This window comes from Peromyscus eremicus, chromosome 8a (genome assembly GCF_949786415.1).
Source record: "Peromyscus eremicus chromosome 8a, PerEre_H2_v1, whole genome shotgun sequence".
In the NCBI taxonomy this organism is placed as follows: domain Eukaryota; kingdom Metazoa; phylum Chordata; class Mammalia; order Rodentia; family Cricetidae; genus Peromyscus; species Peromyscus eremicus.
The window spans coordinates 47194477-47217536 of NC_081423.1; the positions used below are offsets into that span (position 1 = coordinate 47194477).

Sequence of the window (23060 nt, forward strand, 5' to 3'; positions counted from 1 at the left end):
GATGAGAGAGACGAGATGAGAGACTTTCAGCTTTCCATGATTGGAGCTTCCCAGAGTTGGCCCTCAGCAAGAGAAAAAGACTCCTCACACCATCCAGGCTCACTCGTTTGTTGCTGTAGTCAACCATGATTTCTAGAAGCTGGATGAATTTGCAACAGATCGCTACAGACTCCAATTTCACAATGGAAGACGGGAGAAAGGGAAAGCTTTGGTGGCTGAAGCGATTGCTAAATACTGTACAGGATCTGACTATGTCCCGTCATCACTTACTGTACCCTATGGAAACTTTTTAGAAGGTGGTGTTGCCTAACTGATGAGTCCTTAGATCAAATCTCCAGCATCTCTCCTGCATTCAGAAGAAAGCATCCTCACCCTGCCCCCACACCCACTTCAAGAGAACAAAAGTAGACACAAGGAAATCAAGTGTGCCCACGCAGTTACTGAGGGAGCTGAGAATGACAGGAGATTAGCTGCTACCTTGCACAAGTCTCACTGAAAAACTAGCCTGGTAACTTTTTTATTTTTTAAAGTCCACATATCTGGCTTTAATTTCTTTCTTATTTTATTAATCTGGATGTTTTTGCCCTATATATATGTCTGTGTACTACTTTCCCGTCTGGCACCTATGGAGGTCAGAACGCATATTGGGTTCTCCTGGAACTGTAATTATAAACATGAACCCTTGTGAGGGTGCTGAGAATTGAGTTCAGTACTTTGGAAGAACACCCAGTGCTCTGAAACGCTGAGCCACATCTGCAGCCCCAAGCCTACATACCTGAAAGCAAAATACTTTACTACAGCTTACTACCTTCCATGTTTTGCTTTGTACTTATTGGACTGTGGATTTTTGTTTGCTTGTTTGGAACTTATTTATTTTTATTTTATGTGCATTGGTGTTTTGCCATGGGTGTTGGGTCCCCTGGAACTGGAGTTCTAGACAGTTGTGAGCGGCATGTGGGTGCTGGGAATTGAACCTGGGTCCTCTGGGAGAGCAGTCAGTGCTCTTAACTGCTGAGCCATCTCTGCAGCCCCTGGGTTGTGAATTTTGAAGACGTTTATCTTTGAAACGGGAATTGGTGAGATGGCAGGATATCAGGGAGCACCTGGAAGCTGTCGAGCATCCAAAAGGAAGCTGTGAGCTACGCTCCTGGCTCAGAATGGAAGGTCACGGGGCAGACATGTAAAGAGAATTGGGGGCAACCCGGAAGGATAAATTATCAGGGGACCTCAGCCCCCAACTCTCAAAGATGACACATTTATGTATCACCACTCCCATTACATTAAGTGACACAATTACATTAAGAGGCCATCAACATTAAGAAGGTCCCGGGCTTGAATGCCAATCAAAGGCAAAGAAACAAATGTGCTCTGAGCTCAGAGAATCCATGCTACTTGAGAGGCACGATCAAACAGCCAGCAAGGGGCGGCCAGTAATAAGCTATGCCCTCTGGTTCAAACTCATAAAAGACTACAGCTAGTGTCAGCGAAGACGGCTGTAGCGAGCAGCCACAGGATGCACCCTTCTGCTTGGGTTGTTCTTAACGTCGGTTTGCCTGTCCAGGCATCCATCAGGCGATGGCAGGCTAAGGTGATCAAGACTGGGACAGCGGCAAGTGGAAAGCAGGCTGACATTTGAACAGCACAGCCTCCATGAAGGATGAGTTAGTGAGGTGACTTCTGGGAGGGCTATTCCATATGCAGGAAGCCTCCCAATGGAGAGAGCCCATATAGCTCAAGACGAGGAAAAGAACTCATAACGCAGTTCCTGGAAGATGCCACACCTACGCTGGAGACTGGAGACTGACTGACTTGAGCTTTGTGACCATGAGAAGATGGAATGTCGCAGATTACAAGCCTAAGTAATCTTGGGCTATCTTTGTTCTCAATAGCCAATTATCACTCACCTCTCTATTTGAACTGTTACTCTTCTGACTATCAGATAAAAACCTCTAGAATGTATTAACTTAGCACGTCACCACATGCCACCAACCCCAAAAGTAAGAATGTCATCAGATAGCGTCTCAGACCTATAGCAGAATCTTCCTACACCTGCCTACTGTGCTGATGTCCCCACGAGTGTATCCAGAAACGCACTGATTCACGACAGTGTTCTATGATTATAAAAGCATACGTAAACGTTTTGATGGTAGAACATGCCGTTTGAGGTAACCTGAATTTCTATTGTCAGGCCATGGTAACTCATATTTGGCTCAGAAAAGGAACTCCTTTCTCTCTCTTTCTTACCCCTCATACCTCCCTCTGTCTCTCTCTGTGTTTTGCAGCCCACACTGGCCCAGAACTCATGATCTTCCTGCCTCAGCCATCCAGGTATGGATACTAGTGAACACTAACACACCAGGCTCAGAGAACGAACTGTCTTCCTTCACATCAATGTTGGGAAGCAGGCTGAGATGGTCCTCACCCACCCTGACCATCACTTCTACTCGATGATCCAACAGCCATTTTTTTAAAAAGACAAATCTAAAAACCTTCTAAGCCTTTCGTAGTGTTTTAAGCACGGTTATCAACTTAACCGTGGTGAGTGGCATGAAATGCCATCTCAGGAGTGGAGGAGACACCAGGGCATGTCTTCAAAAGATTTGAGGTTTTAGCTGATTATCAATATCATGGGCCTGCCAAAGACCAACATTAAATAAATAAATAAATAAATAAATAAATAAATAAATAAATAAATAAATAAATATTGCAGTGGTGGCACACGCCTTTAATCCCAGCACTCAGGAGGCAGAGGCAGGCAGATCTCTCTGAGTTCAAGGCCAGCCTGGGCTACAGAGTGAGTTCCGGGAAAGGCGCAAAACTACACAGAGAAACCCTGTTTCAAAAAACCAAAATAATAATAATAATAATAATAATAATAATAATAATAATGACAGAAATTTTAAGGAATGTAAAGGAATAATAAGAAAACATTAAGAGATATCTCCACTCAAAAGTTGTGCATTGTCAAGATTTTAGCCTTGGTGACTTGGGCGCTCCAGAAGTTACAATGCGTCCCAGTGGGATGGAAGTCTTGAGCATGGAGATGCAGATCAACCCTCTGACCCAAGTTCCATGGATCTTCCTTCCCACCTCTCTATGACAAAGTCCATCATCCAATTGTAAGTTTATGTCAACATTTCCTTACTACAAGGAAATTTACAAATTCTTTTGACTTTTCCCTTAAAACAGTAAGATTCGCCTGTTTCTTTCACTAACAGTGGGTAAGATAAAACCCCTAATGTGGTCTCGGTCTGTCTGTCTGCAGCATGAGTCAGGGTCCTTCCTTCTTTCCTCCCCTCCCTTCCTCTCTCCTTCTTTCATTATCCTGTAACAAAAAAAGCCTGGAGGAACTTTGAGGTTTAGCTGTGTGTGTGCCAGTGGCCAGCCTCCCATCTCAACTCCAGAACAGTCATCTTTTCTTTTGCCCAGACAAGCGTCACAGAGGGGACGTCATAGCCACCGGAGCTCCTGTCTGTGAGGGACAGAAATGAGACTCTTTAACTACTACAGCAGGCAAGAAGGGTATGCAGCCAGGCATGGTGGCCTGTTTGTAGAACCCGAGGCAGGAGGACTTTGAGTTGGAGAAAATTGAGCTGCGTTACACAGCAAGACTGCCCTTGCATAACTGCGGCTCACCCCCTCACAAAGGCTGAAAAGCTGTAGTCACACCAGAGGCACGAATGTGATCAATTCCTGATTCCTCTTTATATCGCTACTGGACTAGTGTCCAGTAGCTAGTGTCCATATTTTATATGCTTTACTACACACACACACACACACACACACACACACACACACACACACACATTCACTTCCCAAGAGAGTATATTAAAATAAATGATGTGGATCTGAAGGTGCGGCTGGGGGTGGGGTGGGGTGGCTGGCAATGGGTCAACTCATTCAAAAACAACTTGGAAAGAGGGGAAAGCCAGCAGCAGGAGAGCTAGGCGGAAGGCCTTAAGGAAACTGTCAGGGGGTGTGGCACCTGTGTGCTCTGAATTCATCCGCCTGAGGAGCAGCGCTGCTTCCCCGGAAGTTTTAGGCGTGGGATCATCCATGAAAGATCAGAGACTGAGAAGATTCAGTCCCAAGAGTGAACACAGACAGAAATGGGCAGAAGTCTGATGCTGCTCCAGACTCTAGGCTCTCAAGCTGCTGCGAAGCCATTTGGGCATATTGGATGGGTGCGTGATGGTGGGGGTCAGGGGGAGTCCGGGTCGGGTGTGAGCCAGTGATTGCCTCCCTCAGAGAGGCGCCACTGAGCCTCTGGGTTCTCTGGGCTCTGAAAACGCCAGATCAAACTTCTAAGTGTCAGCTTCCCCCCTGGGAATCCACTCCCAAGTCCCTGGGCTGAGAACACACACTAAGCCCATAAGTAAACACCACCTAAAGGAAGGATCAGAGCCCTGCTTTCCTCAGCCCCATTAGCACGTTTGGAAAACAAATCAAACTGAAAGCTCTCCTGGGTTTGCTAAATGCACAGAGTAACTTGTCATTCCGAGGTGTCAAGATGCCCAAGTGACAGACAGTCTGGGACCAAGCACAGTATGAAGAGGCCCTACTCCAGCCTCCTCATCTAGAGTCATCCAGGGTGGCCCATCTCCACAAGGCTGGGGGTTAGTTATGCCTTCATTTCTGCTGTAACAAAACACTCAGCAAGAGCAGGTTAAGAAAGAAGGAATGGTCTGTTTTTGTTTTTTTTTTTTCCCTCATGGTTTGAGGGTACCGTCCATCATAGAGGGGTCGTCATAGCCGCAGCTGGAGCTCCTGTCTGTGAAGAACAGAAATGAAGCTCATTAAATATCACAGCAAGCAAGGAGGGTGTGTAGCCAGGCATGGTGGAATGTGCCTGGAACCTGAGGCAGGAGGATTTCAAGTTGGAGAAAATCCTGAGCTATGCTACAAAGCAAGACTCTTGCTGAAAAAAAAAGGTTGGGGGGGGGAGGTGTGGCAGGGAGCAAAAACCAAAAGGAAACTAATGGTAGCCACTGAATTCTGTGCCTTGGGCCAGAGTTCCTCAGCTTTTGGGAGTTACAGAGTCTGAGAAAGCAGAGGACCTCTTTGCAGCAAATAAATGGAAGTTGGTCCTCAGTTTTAGGGGTGCGCAGACACAGGGTAAGAGCGCCTGATGTCAGCCCACCACCACTGGCCAATAGCCTGCTCAAGGTGCTAACAGGCCTGAGTGGACATGGATGGATTTGCCTGAGTGTTCGGATCCTGTCACACTAAGGCCCATGGGCTCAGGTCATTCTTAGATGTTTGTGTGAAGCTGGGGCAGTTACATTTTATTAAGCTTTGAAAGGATGAGGTCTGCATTATTTGGCTAAATCTCAAAGACACTGCCTGGCATGATGCTCAAAGTCGCCTACAGAAACATAGCAGTCTGCCTCTGGTAAGGAAGAAGCAGGCTAACTCTACATCAGCCATGTTACCACGGAGCCCTGCAGATAAGGGCCCCAAATCACTGGGCAAATGAAGGAGCAGGAACTCAGACTCCAGAATGATGAATTTCTAGGGCCATGTCCATCCCAAGGCTATGGCTCTAGGAAGGGCCACTCCCCATGTAGTGGTAATCTGAGATAGTGAAGGAGATAGAAGGGGAGCTAGCCTATGTGATCAAAATGCATAAATATCACCATCACTCTCGGACCCATCCATTATCACCAACCTCCTTTCTAAGGATCTCTGCCCTCCCTGTCTGCCAATCAAACCTGGAAAGGTTTGATTTAAAATTAATGTTGTTTGTAATTATAAGGACCACATGTCACAATAAAACAAAGAACATGCGTATATCTTTATATGTATACAGATGGCATTACACATTCACATCCATGAGATGACGTATTTGAGATGATGTGTGCACACACAGCAGGGGTTGGTTATCAACAGGCTACATATGTGACAGGCGTCCCATGTTGCCTCAGTGGGTCCCCGGCTGTACCATCCGGGTATAAGTGCACTCCGATGTTGACACAAAGGGTGTGATTGGCATAATGAGCCATTTCTCAGAACATCACTAAGTGGCGTGTGACTGCGGGTATATGTGGGTAAGAAGGACAGATTGATTTAGGAAGCGGAAGGCAAATGGCCTTCCCTAAAGCCGGTAGTCACAAAACTAAGCCCGCAGCTCTGCCTACCCCAGTTGCTGAATGCCCACTCCACAGCTCAGGCTTACACTCTTTTCTCAAGCGGTGTCACTGTCCTGCAGAAGGAAAACACTTGCCCAAATGTTGAGACAGAATTTCAGGCCAGAATTGCTCAATTCTGGCTTGGCTGGGGACAAATGCTTCTGAAATAAAGAGCTGGAGGAGTTTCACAGGCACTGCGGCGGGCTGGCTGGGCAGATGAGCCGGCCTGAGGCTCTCTGTGTCCCAGGCCCTCCTCCTCCTTTCCACTCAACCCCAGCTGTGAAAGGAAGAGAGAGGTCCAAAAGCTAAGGCCAGAAGCCAGCGCTCAGTTGGTCTTTAGAAGAGGGGAGAATCAGGAGGCTGTTCCAGACTGCCTGGGCCCGCTCACACCAGGAACAAACAGCTAATAAATCAGTCCTGCGAAGCCACTGAGGCGAGGGAGTGAGACGCCATCCCATAGGCTGGCTCTCCTTCTAGCTCATTAACTATCTGAGATTACCACCAAATGCGGGGTGGCCTCTGAGCTGAAAATTAAATTAGCCTAGCTATAAACCAGAGAGTGGATGGGTCTGTTGAGACGACAGTCCTGGGGAAAACGCAGCCACTGACTGGGCCCCTCTATCTGTCTTGTCCCCTGACCCCAGCCTCTCCTTTGGTGGTCAGATAAAAGTGAAAGTGAAATAGGTTATGCCATGCGAACGAATGAGAGAGAGAGCTGTTTTCCCGTCGTCTTTTGAGGTGGACTTTGCACTAAGTAGCCTTGAATTGAGACACTGCGGACTGCCTGCCTGCCTACCAAGTGCTGGGGGTACAGGTGTGCACTACCAATCTTGGCTCGAGTTGACAGCTTCATGATGTTTGGCACTGAGGCTTGAGGATGATGGCTCATGTCTGTAGAACACGTGGCCAGTATGTGCAAGAGCCCGAGTTCAATACTCAGAAAGAAGTTTGGCACTGGGGGGGGGGGGAGATGAAAGGATATTGAGAGCAGAAAGAAAGAAAGAAAGAAAGAAAGAAAGAAGAAAGGAAAAAAGGAAGGAAGGAAGGAAGGAAGGAAGAAAGAAAGAAAGAAAGAAAGAAAGAAAGAAAGAAAGAAAGAAAGAGGGGGCTGGAGAGATGGTTCAGTGGTTAAGAGCACTGACTGCTCTTCCAAAGGACCCAGGTTCAATTCCCAGCACCCACAGGACAGCTCACAACTGTCTGTAACTCCAGTTCCATGGGATCCAATGCCCTCATACAGATACACAATAAAAATTTTAAGAAAGAAGGAAGGAGCTGGGGGTTGGGGGGGGGTGTTGAAAATGAGGAACCAGTGAAGAGGGAATCAGCTGTATATCCACCACCCTGGCCCCTGCAAAGGGGAGGGGACTGACCACACCCTCAGTACAGGTGGTCACCTGCAGAGCCACCCACCCACTGCCAGGTGGGTACCCTGGCTCCAGCACCCTCCTCTTCAGCATCCAGGAACGCAGTGCAGAGAGTCTGCAGCTGCTCCAGCTGCAGGTCCCACTTCAAGTAGAATTTCTAATTACAGGGCTTTCCTTTAATGACAGGCTTCATCCCAACATGCAACAGAACCTCTCTGAGGATGGACGCCCTCTCCCTCATCATGAAGGCTCTCTAGCAATGGCCACTTGGTCTGGGCACCATCGTTACTGCTCACGAGCGAAAGCAGTCCCTGCTGAATACTGTTCAACGGAATTGCCATTTTTGGCTTCCAGGCTGAAATACTTGGGGCATGGGGACGGAAGCACAGGACAGCCTGCATTAGTCAGTCACCCTGTTTTAGTCACTCGTCATTATGCCCAAATACATGACGAGAAGGCGCTATAGAGAGGACGGGCTTATGAGGGGACCCAGTCCTATGGAGAGAACGGCCTGGAGGAGGACGGATGGCTCCTTGTGGTAGGAGTGTGAAGGCAGGAACCCTCACCTCACACCTTGGCAAAAGCAAACAAAAAGCAAGTGCTCAGCAAATTACAAAAACTATCAGACTGCACCTCCCTTGGTCCTGTGCTATGATAAAGTGCCCTGAACAACAGGGACTCAAGGGAGAAAGTGCTTGTGTAGCTTCTAGTTCCACAGGGGACGCAGTCCACCATGGCAGGATAGGCCTGGAGGCAGGAACAGGAAGTTGGCTGGAAGGAAGTATGGTGTGAACACAGGAAGTACAGTGTAAACAGGAAGTGGAGCTGGCTAAAATACTTCCTCCAGCCAGGCTCCACCTCCTAAAGGTTCACAGTCTCCCAAGCAGCAGCAGCAGCAGCAGCAGCTGTGGACAGATGTTCAAACTCATGAGCCTGTGGAGAGCATCTCACATTCAAACACAACAGCAACTACAAAGGACAAAACCCAAAGCAAGAGACATCCAGATAATAACAAAATCCCTGATGAAAACCCCTCATTCCTTCCTGGGCTGCTGTTGGTCCCCAAGGCAGTGAGTAATCTTTTTTTTTAGGGGAGTTGGTTTTTTTTTTTTTTTTTTTTTTTTTTTTTTTTTTTTTTTTGGCGGGGGTGGGGAATGGGGGTGGTGGTGGTTTTGGTTTTTCAAGACAAGGCTTTTCTGTGTAAAAGCCCTAGCTGTGCTGGAACTCCCTCTGTAGACCAGGCTGGCCTTGAACTCACAGAGATCTGCCTGCCTCTGCCTCCTGAGTGCTGGGATTAAGGGCGTGTGCCACCACTGCCCAGCTGGCAGGGAGAATTCTACAAGTTATTCTCTGGGGGAAGGAGATGCAGAGATTTTAGAACGGGGACAATCCCAACAATTCCAAGTCAGAACACAATTGACAGACAAGCATCAAGTGCAAAATTCTTTTTTTTAAAATAAATGTTATTATTAAGAAAAACTTGAAAATAAACAAATCACACACCATAATTGACCAGGTCCAAAGTCTATGTGACTTAATGAACGCGCATGTGGTTAGAACTAGCATTCGAAACAGAAGCTGTGAAGTTTCACACTAGATTTTACACTTTCAGTATCAAGTATGTTTTTTATACTTACCCACCACCCCAAACCAAAAAGCCCGTGAGAGCTAGAATTAAAAAAACAATTAGCTTTATATCTTCTGTCATAGCTCATGTCCATGATGTGTTTTCAGTCTTTCCTCATCCTCTTATAGTTAACCTTTTGTCTTTTCTTTTCTATATTTATACTATTACCCACATGTATACTTGTTTACACACACACACACACACACACACACACACACAGAGACAGAGACAGAGAGAGACAGAGAGAGAGAGACAGAGAGAATTAACTAGGTTCTGTGTATGAGAGAGAAAATGCAGTTTTCTCTTCTTGAGGTTATGTGACCTTACTTAATATTATATACTTTAAGCCCATCCATTTTCCTGCAGATTTTCTAACTTCATTTTTCTTTACAGTATAGTATATAGACAACAAATTTTCTTGTCCATTCATCTGTTGATGGACAACTAGGTTGATTCCAATTCTTTGCTATAGTGAATAAAACAGCAATAAACATAGAAATAAAGAATTGAATTCTTTATAAAGGTCACCTGGCAAAATGAAAGGCCAGCTTTTTAATTATTTATATTTGGCAATATAGCCTGGCCGTCAGCTCCTGAGCCTCCTGCCTTGGCTTGCCAGGTGCTGGGTCCCACTGCTGATCCTGACTGGTGACCCCCACTGGCTGCTCCAGCCTTCCACATCTCGATCTGCAGGACCTACTATCCACGCCCCAAACTCACCTCTCCCACAGGAGGCCACATGGGTGAGAAGAGGTGGCTTCCAAGTTTCCCAAAGGAGAGAATGCCCATATACTGTCGGCCGCTCTTGACAAATGTTCTTTATTCAGAACACAAAATCCTCAGGAGCCTGTTTTGGGGTTTCCAGCTGCAACTGGAAGAAAATGCAATCCTAAAAATAACTAAAAATGAACGGGTGGTCATGCCCTGGAGGAGATGGTAGGAAGGGAGGAAAGGGTGGAGCAGCCCTACCCAGGAGCTACCCCTCTTCTGGGGTCTCCTAGAACCTCAGCACACTAGATATAAGGGCGCAGTGCTAAGCCAGAGCTAGTCAGCAATTGTGATCACTTTTATATGCCCTCATGGAAGGTTCTAGACAGGACTGAGTTACTTTGTAGTCAGGGCAGGGACAGGCCTAAGCCATGTGGGAAAGAGGGCAGTCGGGAGCCAATGTGGCTTCTCCAGGCCTCAGAAGTCTGAGACTTAGAAATGAAGGTTGGCCCTGCCCACGTGGCATTCCTTCACTGGCCTCCTGGCTCACTGTGCTGGCAGAGAAGCCCTGCCCAGGCATGCCTGAGTTCTAACCCTGAGTAAAGGACAGGGAGACACTGGCAGCCAGGCCCGCAGCAGACTATGGTTCACGGGCTTCTGCGCATCCTGGTGTCTGGAGTAGATGGGAATAACAGACCATAGCCTTTCCCTACAGAGCTTCAGAGCCCAGGAGGAAGGAGAGATCCCATGGACCTGGGGCACGTAGGTACCCCAAAAACTGCAGGAACACTGCAGTGATAGCAGGTGGGAAGACACAGCATCTGCCCGAGATGCCTGAGCAAGTCTGGTCCAGCAGGCTCAGTGCTAGCTACCCCAGGGTGACCCTTACCAATTTTCCTGTCTACCCTGCCTTGACATATCAAATTACTTCATTTCCCTCAAAGATACATATTGAAGAATTCAGACACACAGCTCAAACAAAGCTGGTGACCATGCTTGACACAGGAGAATTTGGTGGCCTGAAAAGTCCCTATGACTGGTAAAATGAAGGATTCTCCTGCCTCTACCTAAACTCCTACTTCTTGCGTGCTCCGACCAACCTTTTGTATTCTACCATGATTCTCGGGCCTTTTTGTCTGCCCCGAACACCTTAACAGCTTCCTTCATGATCTGCCACTAAACTCATATCCACCCTTCAAAGCCCAACTCAGGAGGGCCCTTTGCTTGGGTCCGCTGCGTTTCCCTTTGTTTCCTATGGCCCTCATTCAATCCACCCAGGCCGATACTGTGAGCTCCCCAAAGATCCCGGTAGTAAACCAACAGCTTGCCTACTTTACTAAGTGTCTACTTCCTGCTCGATCCAGTTTAGACGTTCGAAAATGTGGTGGAGAAAATCATGAATGAATGAAGGGTGTGAGAAGTACCACCTAAGGCATGACTGGCGGTAAACCTGCCCTGTCACTGCCCGGATCCCATAAGGCCCCAAGGGAAGAGAGAGAGAGAGGGCATTCAATGTCCCTGAAACAGACACGGAACTTTAGAGGAGCAGAAACGAGATAAGCATGAAAATCTAGCCAAGGACCAGCCAACAGGACCCCGCTGTGTGCCCTGTGGACCTGCCTCTGCCAAATGTCTGCCTCTGAGCAGGGGCTGGGGGCGGGGGCATCCTGGCCGGTGTTAGACTGTCACCAAGTGGGAGGAGCCTACCCAAGACAGTGAGCCAAGAGATAAGAAGGTGATCCTAGCAGGCTGAAATGCAGACACCCCTGAAACCTAAGCGTACATCAGCAGTAATCGACCCCAAGTTCTTCAGCTAAAATGTCCCACCTGCCTCCTGTCCTTATGACACCTAATCCTGAGAGCTCCTCTGTTTCCGGTGCTGTGAGGACTCAGGGTGCCTTCCAGCATTCTCTATGGCTGCAGACACAAAAACAGAACATGGGCTTTTTTTTTGTTGTTGTTACTGGCTTTGTTTCTAGCCCCAGGCTGCTGGTGTTTCTAAGTGTTGTTCACATTATTTAGTGAAGACCTCGGCACTGCATCCAGGAAGAACAAAGATCTTGGGTCCAGGACAAAACACACAGAGACCGCAGGAACACTGTGCTGAGCAGGGCGGAGACTACCTTCACCATCGTTTCCAGCACAGGGCAAACACCCTGCTCTGTAAACACCACCAACTCACAAGACTCGCCTTTGAAAGCAGACCTAAGCTGTTGGGGAAAGCGGAACCTGCAATTAGCCTGCTCTGGGGAACAACAGCCCGGGGAGGCCGGCTACAGAAGCTGATGGCAAGACCTGACTTGAAATCCTCACTCACAAGCCTGCTTCCCACTCCTCAGCTGGCCACTTCCTCACCCAGCCTTGGATGAACTGTCTATAGCTGCTCCTTCTTTACTGCTCACTTTGTAGCAAACATCTTGGAGGGTGCAGCACGACATCTGAACGGATACCCCAAGAGGCAGGCTTATGTATGGGATTTGATTCTTACAGTAGGAAGGGGCTATCTGTTCCTAGGGTAAAGATGGAGGGAGGCAGAGATGGAAGGAGGAAGGCAAAAGAGACAGAGAACAGGATCAGGAGTTCAAAGAGCTGCAAGAAGACTCAGAGGCTTGCTTCACCAACATACTCCAAATTGGCATGCAGACAAACACGTCAAAAGATGACGTTTGTTATGAATGAAAACAGGATACATACAGGATTCTGGCTCAAAAGGAGGTGCTAGGTTGAACAAAATTAAACATATATATATATTATCACAGATCACAGAGAGAGAAAGAGAGAGAGAGAATTGGACATTCCGATAACACCAATAACTTTAGCCAGAGAGCTCACTACACAGAGAATGGGCCGATGTGCAGTGTGGCCACTCTGTGGCAGGGCTGTATCCCGCACACTGCGTCATTGGCTCAGCCACCCTGTTGGGTTCTGCCTTAGCTGTGTGAGAGGGATGCTGGCATCAGAGACAGGTAACTTTCTCAGGTATAAAAGCGTCTGTAGCCAAGACCTGACCTTAAGAGTTACCAACAGGTGGGGAAATTCTATCAGGGAACCAAAAACTTCAAGACAGAAATTTCTCACTGGAATTGACTTAGGGAGGGCACCTGACGAAGCAGGCCTGTCCCAGGATGGCTACACGGGTTCCAAATGCAAAGGAAGTGAAATGGATTGAGAATGAATGGCAAACCCCATTCAGAATGTCTGTGAGGAACTGGGCTGTGGAAACCTAATGAGAAAAAGTGCGTTCTTGACATGGAGCTGGGCATGGAGCTCCCCACAATGCCAGGTTACAAATGAGGGAACTAGGCTGCATGTGGGGTGACAAGGAATAAGGACAGAGGAACAAACTGTGTTCCATGCCCAGGACAGCTGAGAGGGGCCCTCCAGCTGGACCCTTTGCCAAAGTAGCACCAGCTCTGGACTGCTGTATGAAGAGCCCAGCCTCAGCACCGGCAGCTTGTTCACAGGCTATCAAACCCCTATAAAAAGCCAGGGTGGTGGCAAGGCCCTTATTCGAACCAGGGCCTGAGTGAAGACCTGTTAGCACAGGCTTGTCCACTTCGAGAAATGCACCCCTCGGTGGAGAATGGGTCTTGGAAGAATGATGTATAGAAGTGAAGGTACATGGGAAATCTTTGTGCGTCACACCTGCTTCTGTTTTGAGCCTAAAACTGATCCAGAAAATGAAGTCTATTTTTTTTAAAGGCAACTGCTCAATAAATATGCCCTTGTTAGATCAGTAGGGGGGAAAAAGGTAAACGCAATTTGTAAGAGTGTATTCTTTATTCATTGAGCCTGGTGGCACACAACGTCTAATCCAACCTACTCAGTATCCAGAAGGACCCCAAGATAAAGGTCAGCCTGGGTGACTTGACTGGAAATCTGCCTGGGAATTAAGCTTCGCTCCACTCCCTCCAGTACACACCCACCCACCCACTTGGGGCTTCTGCGAACGAAGCTCATGGGTGGAAACAGGATGTTTCTTCTTTGTGTATCTGTGTTAGCTGGCGGAGCTGGCATATGCTAAATGCCTGGAGCTTCTGGAACAATCACATGGGAGGGCTCCAGGGACTAGTCAAACAGCAAGCCAAAAGTAAGGGCTGGATTGAACAAGGACCAGCTTCCACAAGGCCCTGGGAGGGGTCTGGAGGGACTGGTGTCTCTGATTGTGTCAGCCTTCCTCTCTTCCGAGAGAGACTGCACTTTAGGGTAAGAAAGGGCTAAATTTGAAAAAAAATTTTTTCAGCGCCACTTGTAGCAATAAGCAAGCATCTCCTCCCCTCTCCTCACGCCAAACTGAAGTTAGTATCCACTAGACGCTTGCAGGCCGGTGTCCTGAAGGCTGGCCCTGCAGGGCCGATGAGTCTAACGCCGCCGTCCAGTTACACAGAGAAGCAAGGCGAACAAGAGGCTAGAACTGGGCAGACATCCAGAGACTCGCTCAGAGAAAGCCCGTGGGCGGGCCTCCGTGCAGACCCGACTCCATTGGTCTCTCGGCAGCCCTTCCGACCAATCAGCGCGGGCCGAGGCAGCTCCGCCCCGCTCAGCCCCACAGGTGAGGACCCGACAGAAGCGCACGCGTGGCAGCGGTCAGCCGGCGTGGGCCCGGTTGCACACTAATGTCACCAGGCCTGGAAAGGGGGCGGCGGCGGCTCCTCCCTTATATCAGGAGAGGGCGTGGAAAACGGCTTCTCTCGGCCCCTCCCAGTACAGTTTTCACTCTTCACTGGCTAATCCCAGTCTCAATGCCCAGAACCGTTTTACTGGATCCCATGCCCCACTAAATCACGGATGAACACACTTGGAACGGTTGAGGTCTCATCCAAGGAGGTACAAAGCAGTCTGGCTGAGCTGAAGTGCCACAGACCTGATGCTAACGGGATGCTCACTGTTTACATCTACCCTGCATACAAAGAAAATATCTCATTCTAACAACGTGCTTCGTGTCCTGAGAAATGTGAACTCCTCTTCATCAAAGGTCTTTAATCGAGTCTATTTCCATGGCTACACACTCAACTTTTACATTTGGTTTTTGACTGACACCATTTGTATGTAGTCATGAGGTTGAATGTGATGTCTTAATTCCTGTATACACTAGGGTCATTAGCATATCCATCACCTCAAGCTTTTATCATTTCTTTGTGGTGGGTACATACAGTTTTCTCCTCTTCTGTTATAGAATGCCTTATTGTTAATTGGATTCTCCCTGCTGTTCCTACCACATAATTTTCATAACTTTGTGGGGCAAAAATAGAGTAGTACAACTTCATTTATGCATGTTTCTTACATATCATAGTGAAGTTAGCTTTTTGAGTGAGTCAGTAACTTAAGCTATTTTTTTTAAAAGAAAATATTTGTCAAATGACAGCAAAGTGTGGGGAGTGCACACATAAAAGAATTTTAAATGCATATAAGAGAGAGCCACTCTTCGGGCTCAGAACTGTGTTGTGGGGTTTCTTGAGCACCAAGGATGTTGTAACACATGGGCTCGTGGCTATAACGGAATTTACTATCAAGTTACTAAGAATAATTATTGTTCCTCAAAGATAACTTCCCCCATCTCTGGACAAGAAAAAGAACTAACCTGACATGCACAAACAGCAATTTTATCTGAGGCTGGATAGTCTGAGAGCAAGGAATAAGACAGTCCTGGCTAGGTAACAATTTACATACAAAGAAGTTTTCTGGCCTGTTAGTCTTTAATGATACCAGTATCCCACTTCTTCTTTCTTGTCCCTTGAGGAAGGCAGGATATGCTCTCCTTGGCCTCTACACTGTGCCACGCAGTTGGGGGAGTCAAGTCTCCCCCACCAGCCCCGCCGCCCTGAAGTTTCTCTGACTCTCTGGAATAGTCCCGTGAGAGCCCCATCGAAACTCTCTGCCCTAGAAGTTGTCCTTACGCTGTGCCTGTGGCGTGGGCACTTTGTGCTTCTGCTGGTCAGTTTAACTTCCGTGTTCAGAGTCAGAGCACAAAGCATCCCAAGGGACCCAGTGGGCTCACTGTCTGGGTCCTGGGCTTCGGTTCTGATGCTGTGTAAACACACCACCTCGGATCTAAGAGAGCTGCCAGTTGTTTTGTTTTGCTTGAAAACAAAAATGTTTACCCCTAGTGAGCTTTCGATTGTAAATAATTCTAGTGATTCAAACAGTCATTTTGTCGAAGGAGAAAACTTTCTGTCTTGTAGTCTGCTTTAAACTGAAGGGATTAAACTCAACCATGCATATTTAGAATGAGAATTTGTGACACACTGATTTTTCAAAACATAAAAAAAAAAAAAAATCAGAAAAACAGGAGCCGTGTAAGATCACTTTGCCGTGGCAAATAGGATACTTCTGACTGGGAAAATACATCTTGTCATTATTAGTGTGCATTAAACTACTGCTTTTTAAATAAGTAGATCCTTTTAAAAAATGCAAAATCAAATGAGGTCAGCATTTAATTCCTATTTATTGTAGTAGCCTATCTTTCAAGAATGTCTCCTAAGATATGGGCTGCAAACTAATTTTCACAGACCTGCTGGAGAGTAACACACCATTTGGAAGATAATAAGTGTAATTTAATTCATACATTTCGGCATTTTATTTATCTAAAACTAATAGGCCGCTATTAAATATTGACAATTTTATTAACTCAGCATCTGGGAAAACACTTATGATTAGGTTAATTTATGTTATATTTTCCCCCCAACTTGTAAAAGATTAATCAACCATTTTATGGTGTAATTTAAGGGCCTAATTAAAAACAGAGCTCAACACATGCTACACAGTCTTGCTGGTAAATCTTGACAGCGTTCTAACATAATGGTTTGTATTTCACATTGTTGCATCTCGATATCAATGTCTGACCTTCTCTCAGCAGCCTAGAAGTGAGCCTCATACTTGCCTTAAACTCCAGAACCGAGGAAGTGCAATTATTTAGAAACAGATTATCCCCAATGAGATCTTAGCTTCCAGTGAAGTCAGAAACAGGGCTAGCCACCAAGTTTTTAGAAACAGACTAGGCATATGGAAGTGGGAGATCAGCTAAAAATATAAAGGAAATTACTATTTTTCATCTGTCTCAGAGAGACATTTATTACTGGGTTTTAGGATCTCTAGGAAAATCTGCGTTCTAGCTACATCATCTGCCTTTTGATTAATAAGCACCCAGTAATCACTGTGTCCTTCTTGACTTGGGATCATTCTATCTTTTTAAATGAACAAATTAATTCCAAGGAGCTTGAGAACATGTCACTTAACCTGGGCCTCCCAGCCTGAAAGGGGCAAATGGCATTGAATAAACCACTTCCTCCGGGAGACACTGGCTGTTTTCTCAGCCACTAGACCTGAGGGGTATTTTTGTCATTTTAATGACTCCTTTGATTCTAGCTGTCCTGTGCAGAGAAATAAAAGTGCCAGAATGGTATGATTGTCCTCATCTAGTTAGAAACCAGTGCAGGAGGGTTCCAAGTCAACTGTCCGGGCATTACAAAGGCTTTAAGACAATTGACAAAGTGGGCACTCTGCATGGGGGGGGATGGGGGGGCACTGGAAGTGGGCAAGAAACTCTATTAGCGCAGAAATCACTTTGAATAATTACACATGACTAACAGTATGTTTTGGTCACTAAAATCAGGGAGCCTGGCACAGAATGACCTCTTGTTGGAATAAGACCTCTGCCACTTTCTAGCTGTGAGACTTTGAGCAAGTTGGTTAACCTCTCTGTGCCCGTGTTTCCTCACCTGTCAAAGTATCCACTTCACAGAACGGTAATGGGGATTAAACTAGCTAACCTAAACACTTGAAACAGTGCCTGGTACGAACAGTTAGTACAGTTTAACTACAACGTTGTTAAACCACACACACACACACACACACACACACACACACACACACACACACACACACACGGGATGGGGTGTGGTCTTGGCCACAGCACTGAAGTGCCAGCTTATTTTGTACAACTGAAAGGGGAGCCATTCTGAGAAAGGAGTCCCCACCACTGTCAACTGTGGAGCAAATGACAATCAAACAAGGTCTGAGTAAGTTAATTCTTCAACTCCGATCATCAAATTCATGGAAATATACAAAAAATTTAAGCTGGATCAAGAAGAAATGCTTTTTTAAAACTGCATCATTAATTCTTCTCCAGTTTGGAAAATCTTTAAAAGCTAGTATTTCCATACATAATAATAAATTTGTGACCAGGTTATATAAAAATTTGTGACCAGGTTATATAAAAAATATATAAAAAAGGATTAATTTAAAAAAAAAAAACACTTCTCCAGTTTAAATTCGAGTACCAAGCTGGTTGGATGTTTGCTCCACCTGGGGATTTAAAGATCCTGCTCCCCTAGCCCCAAATCTCCCAGACAGCACATCCCCACCTGAGAGGAAAGGCCACCAGATAGCCCCCACGAGCCTCTTAGACATCACTATCGGGCACTCACTGAGTTTGGAGGGTAATTAGAGAACACAGGATGTGAACTGGAAAGTCAGCTCCGAACTCCTGGACAAACTGGGACTCGAGCAGACAGAGGCCGGAACCAGCTCACATTAGCTTTGTGATTTTTGCAAACTTGGGCGCTGTAAAGAATCCCAATGGCTGGGTGGTGGCGCAGAGTCAGCCCCAAGCTGCCACCTCTGCAGGCTCTGGCCTCCCAGGAGTCTGGGTCACCCATTGGCTGATCGTTTCTTGGTAGGGAGGATAAAGATTGCCAATTCCCCGGCATCCAGGAAAATCCACCAGGCCCTGGGCCACTGGTCAGGCCCCTGGCGGGGCTGTGTATTAACCCATTAAACTCATTAACGGCTCACTCAGACACAGCTACGACCTCATTCTACAACCGATTGCCTGCTGACCCCAGAACTCAGCCATCCATTCCACACCCCCTCCCATTTCGTCTCAAATGCCTTTAAAAAGGCCTCTCTCCTCGCTCACACTCTGGCTTTGAGGACTTGTTTTAACCACGATTCTGCCTTGCAACTCCCTGGTTAATTATTATTTATGCTGTTCTCCAGCGGGCGGTCTATCTCCGGACAGCTAGAAGGAACCCTGCAGGCCTGATTTGGAGCGCAGCCCTGCGAGCCTGGTGGACTCCAGCCGGGCTAGGTGCAGCGCTCTGGGTCAGCGTCTCGGGCGCTTGTTGGATTTAAAGTTTCAGGGTTGCTTTCAAATTAATCGTGAAGTTTTTACATTGCCAGGCACCCAGAACGGTCTAAAATGATTTACAAGATTTAAGTAAACAGATAGCATTTTAAATATTTTTTTTTCTTTAAGAAAATATCCAGTAACTCGGCTGGCCCGCCGATCCCTGGGTGGGACGGCCCGGGAAGGCCGCGGCCGGGAAGGACACTTGTACCATGGCAGTTAGATCCACCAGGTCACCGCCTCGGGGCCTGTGCCTCCCGGTGGCGTCAGAAGGAAGAGGACCCTGATCCACCGCGGCCTGGTTGAGCCCGGTGGTCCGCGCGTCTCTGAGGCTGCTGGCGTTGCGGCTTCGGGTCGCCGGTCTCCGCCACGCTCTTTGGGCTGCGCTCTCCGCGGTCCGAGAGCAGCCAGGGCCTCCAGCGCACCAAGGGCGGTGGCAGGTGGAGGGAGGCAGCCACCTCCGCCTCCGCGTGAATCTTCCAGTGGGGATTTCCATCGCCTGCCTCAGGTGCCTCTAACACCCTCAGGGGCGCAGTGACTTGCCTGCCAGTTCCTCCCAACCCGGCCTCAAGTGGGTCTGACCAAAAAGCCGGGGCTGGCTCGGGCTCGGCTCCGACACAAATGGTTCTAATCAGTAGCCTGCCACCCGGTCCTCGGAACATTATCCCAGGAGCGGGGTGTGTATGGGGAGCATGGTGGGATAGAGGTAATATTATCAACACATCGATGGCAACAGCCTACGGTTAGCGAGGCCCCCATGGTAAACTGCACCTTTCCGGGCCCACCCAGAATCCACGTTATTCCCAGTGCCCGGATAAGAGCACCCAGGCCCACCGGTGGGACGTGAACCCGGGCGTTGCATCCGAGTACCCATTCTTAACCCGCAGTGTCCTGAGAACTGCGAGAAGGGCGGCCGTCACAGATGGCTTAAATCTCGAGACTTGAGCAACTCCTCAAAATTTAAAAAAAAAAAAAAAAAAAAAAAAAAAAAAAAAAAAAAAAAAAAAAAAAAAAAGCATAAAGGACAAAGGGGAGGGAGTGAGCGAGGCTGGGAAAGGAGCTGCTTTAATCCTAGGGGTCAGGCCCTTTTATTCGCCACGCCATCCGGGTCCTGGAAAGTATGGTCGAGGTGGAGAGCGGGGGTCGGTTCGTGTCTCTCCCTGTTTTCGGAAGTCGTGACCCTCTTTGAAAGTAATTGGGTCTGGAAAAAACTCGGGGGAGACGCGAGGGCTGGGTGGTGATCTAAGGGGCTGGGGACCCGACCGGGTTTCCGGAGACTGGGGTGTGACCCTTCCAGCAGCTCACACCAGACCAGCAACCCGGGATGCAGTGGGCAGAGGTCGCGATTGTGACCCTGGAGTCTAGGTCCCTTTGGAACTGGACTCACATCCGGAAGCCGCGACCTCGAGGCAACCCTTATTTCTCAATCAATGATCCAGGGATATTCTTTGAGCCTGGACATGTACTGGGTCCGCGGAATCTCGCGCCCTTGCCTAGGCTCTCCCAGCACAGAGGCTGGGGAGGAGGCAACGGACCGGCAGCTTCCCGGGAGCTTGGGAGCCTAGAAGCCTTCGAAGAGGCTGCGGGCTGCAGTGCGCGCCTTTGCCCGACAGGGACCAGCACAGCTCCACGCCCGGCGCGCTGCAGCCAGCAAAGCCGCGTAGCCACACCGCCACCCTCCCAAACACAGGGGGGCTCGCCAGCCAAGCGAGTCAGACCCCCTTCGGGTTCCGGTAACAAGGAGAATTGTAACAAAAAGTTAACAGACTCGAGGCGGCCTTGGCGCCGCGCCTTAGCCTGCGCCCCTCTCTCCATCTGGGCAGCAGAAGCGACTCTAGTTGTTGGTGCATGGAGGAGGCTGCGACCCAGAGGCGCACCACACTCGGACAGCACTCCTCCCCGCGTCCCGGGCTACGAGAACGACAATAAAATCCTAGCCACGCCGATTTATTCGAGTGGGATGTCGCCACCGCCGGAAGGTAGCCGGTTCCTCTGGCGCTTTCCCAGTAGCTGCCGGGTGTCTTTGCAGCGAGGTCGCCTGAATGATTCTAGGGCTCAGCGGACTACTACGGAGCCACCGGCGCCCCGCTACAAGTTTCTGTAGGTTGCTGTCACAGCCTAGCCGGGCGCCCCCGAATTTCTGCCACCGTCCACCCGCAATGTGAGCTCTTTGGTCCCTGCCCTCCCTCGGTTGCCCGAAGTTGTACCCCTGCTACCTCCCCACCTGACGCGCAACGGCTCCGTAAGGGGACACGGTCGGGATCGCGGCCAGCGCAGCGGGCCCCCGGATAGGAAACTCACCGGTACCAGGCGAGGCCCTTGTGGTAGCTGCGGTCGAAGAAGTGGGGCTCGGCGCCCACGGCGCGCACGTCGGGGTGCACGCGCAGGAACTCCAGCAGCGCCCTCGTGCCGCCCTTCTTCACGCCGATGATGATGGCCTGCGGCAGCTGCTTGCTCCCGGAGCCGCTGAAGAAGCTGGAGATGGGGCTGGGGGAGTCCGGTGCCTCGGGACTCTGCTCCTCCTGGCTCCCGGCGACTACTGTCTTATCCTTGCCTGCAGCCAGTGAGTTGGCCGGCGGTGCCCGGAAAGGCATCTTTGGGGATGTCTCATTCGGAGCTGTGACCAGGGCTGGCTGAGCGTGAGCAGCGCGGGATCCCGAGCCCAGAAGCAGCAGGCCGGGCGCGGCGGTGCAAGAGCCGGCGCACGAGTACAGGAACATGTAGAGCCAGATGCAGAGCATGGCGAAGAGCAGCGCGAGCTTCCTCCTCACCGGCGGCGGGGGCGGCGGCGGCTGTGGCAGGAGCCGGCCTGGGACATCGAGGCAGGACCGGCCGCCGCTCAGGCGCTGCCCCATACGCGGCCCGCGGGCGCGGCCAGGGGCATGGCTCAGCACATGGCGCGAGTCCTGCCGGAGCAGAGAGCACCGGGAGGGTCCCCTGCCGCTCTGCGCCCGAGGGATTCGGTTTATTGCCCTCGTGGGCGCGCGGCTGCCGAGGCTGCGGCTCTTCCTCGGGTGGCGGCGGCAGCTGCAGCGGCGACGGCTCTTGACATGTTGCCCACCAGAAGCCGGGACTGGAACGCAAAGTCCGGGCGGCGGGAACTGCGGGCAGACGCGCTGCGGAGGACGCTGTACCCCGCACCCCGGATACTCTGGACGGGACGCACGGCAGCTCGCCGGGGCTGCCTCCTCGCAGCCAGGAGATTGAGAGCAGCCCCGGCGCTTGCCCGCAGAGGCTGCGGAGGAGAACTGCGCAGGAAGAGAGCCCGGCACTGAGGTGGAGTGGGCGGTCCCGGCCTTCCGAGTGACGGGCCGCGCTACCTACCAGGAACCGCGAGCAGCATGCAAATGTCAGAGCTTCACCCAAGTCGAAACAGCCAATCGTCTCACGGAACGTGGGGGTGTGGAAAGGGCTCGGAAAGGGGGGGAGAGCAGTCTGGGGTTAGTATTGGCTTCAAAATTCAAGAGGCGGGCTCGGGGAGGCGGGGCTACCGGCTGGTGACAGGAGCAGATGGTGAGGATGCTGGAGTGACCCAGAGCTGGAAGAGCTTGGTCCCACCCAGTTGAGTGGCGCTCTCCTGTACACGCGCGCTTTTCCGCACTCGATCCTGGAGCCAGCCTTGGCTGTAGTTGCCTTGTGCAGTCCCCATCCAAGAGTTCGCCATCTGGTTCCTGAGTGTGAGAGTTGCAGAGCAGAGATAAGGATGGAAAAGGGAAAGCCAATCGGACATATATCCAGCCCCACCATGTACCCAATTCCACACTCTGCGCTCAGGGGAGGGCCCCAACAGACCCTGATTTAGAAAGTTAAGCAAGGGAAAATCTAGCCGGAAGTCACTGACAACGTTCCCCCCAGTCTGTCTTAATATTTGTTGAGAATGGTCTCCTTGCGCCTGCCGGTTAACTGGGACAGATGTACACTCTCTCGCGCTTTCCAAACTGTCTTGAAAAGGCTGGGGAGGTGAGCAGAGGGAAGAGGGGGTAATCTGTTTAATTTTAAGACCATAGCTAAAACTTTAAGTCGCATGTAGGAGGTTTTATATGGGTATCTGGTCCTTGGCAACATTAATTTGATAAATACTGTAACTTCCCTTTCTCTCGAAT

The 23060-nt window shown here is 49.4% G+C and overlaps 1 protein-coding gene across 1 annotated transcript in view; it reads right to left on the reverse strand.

Moving 5' to 3' along the window:
- The window catches only part of Hs3st3b1 (heparan sulfate-glucosamine 3-sulfotransferase 3B1), a 35222-nt gene extending 13410 nt beyond the window's left edge, over positions 1 to 21812 (reverse strand). The window contains exon 1 of the mRNA XM_059269394.1: positions 21259 to 21812. Coding sequence (XP_059125377.1) covers positions 21259 to 21812 — 554 coding nt within the window. The remainder of the gene's footprint in view (positions 1 to 21258) is intronic.
- Positions 21813 to 23060: the final 1248 nt, after the last annotated feature.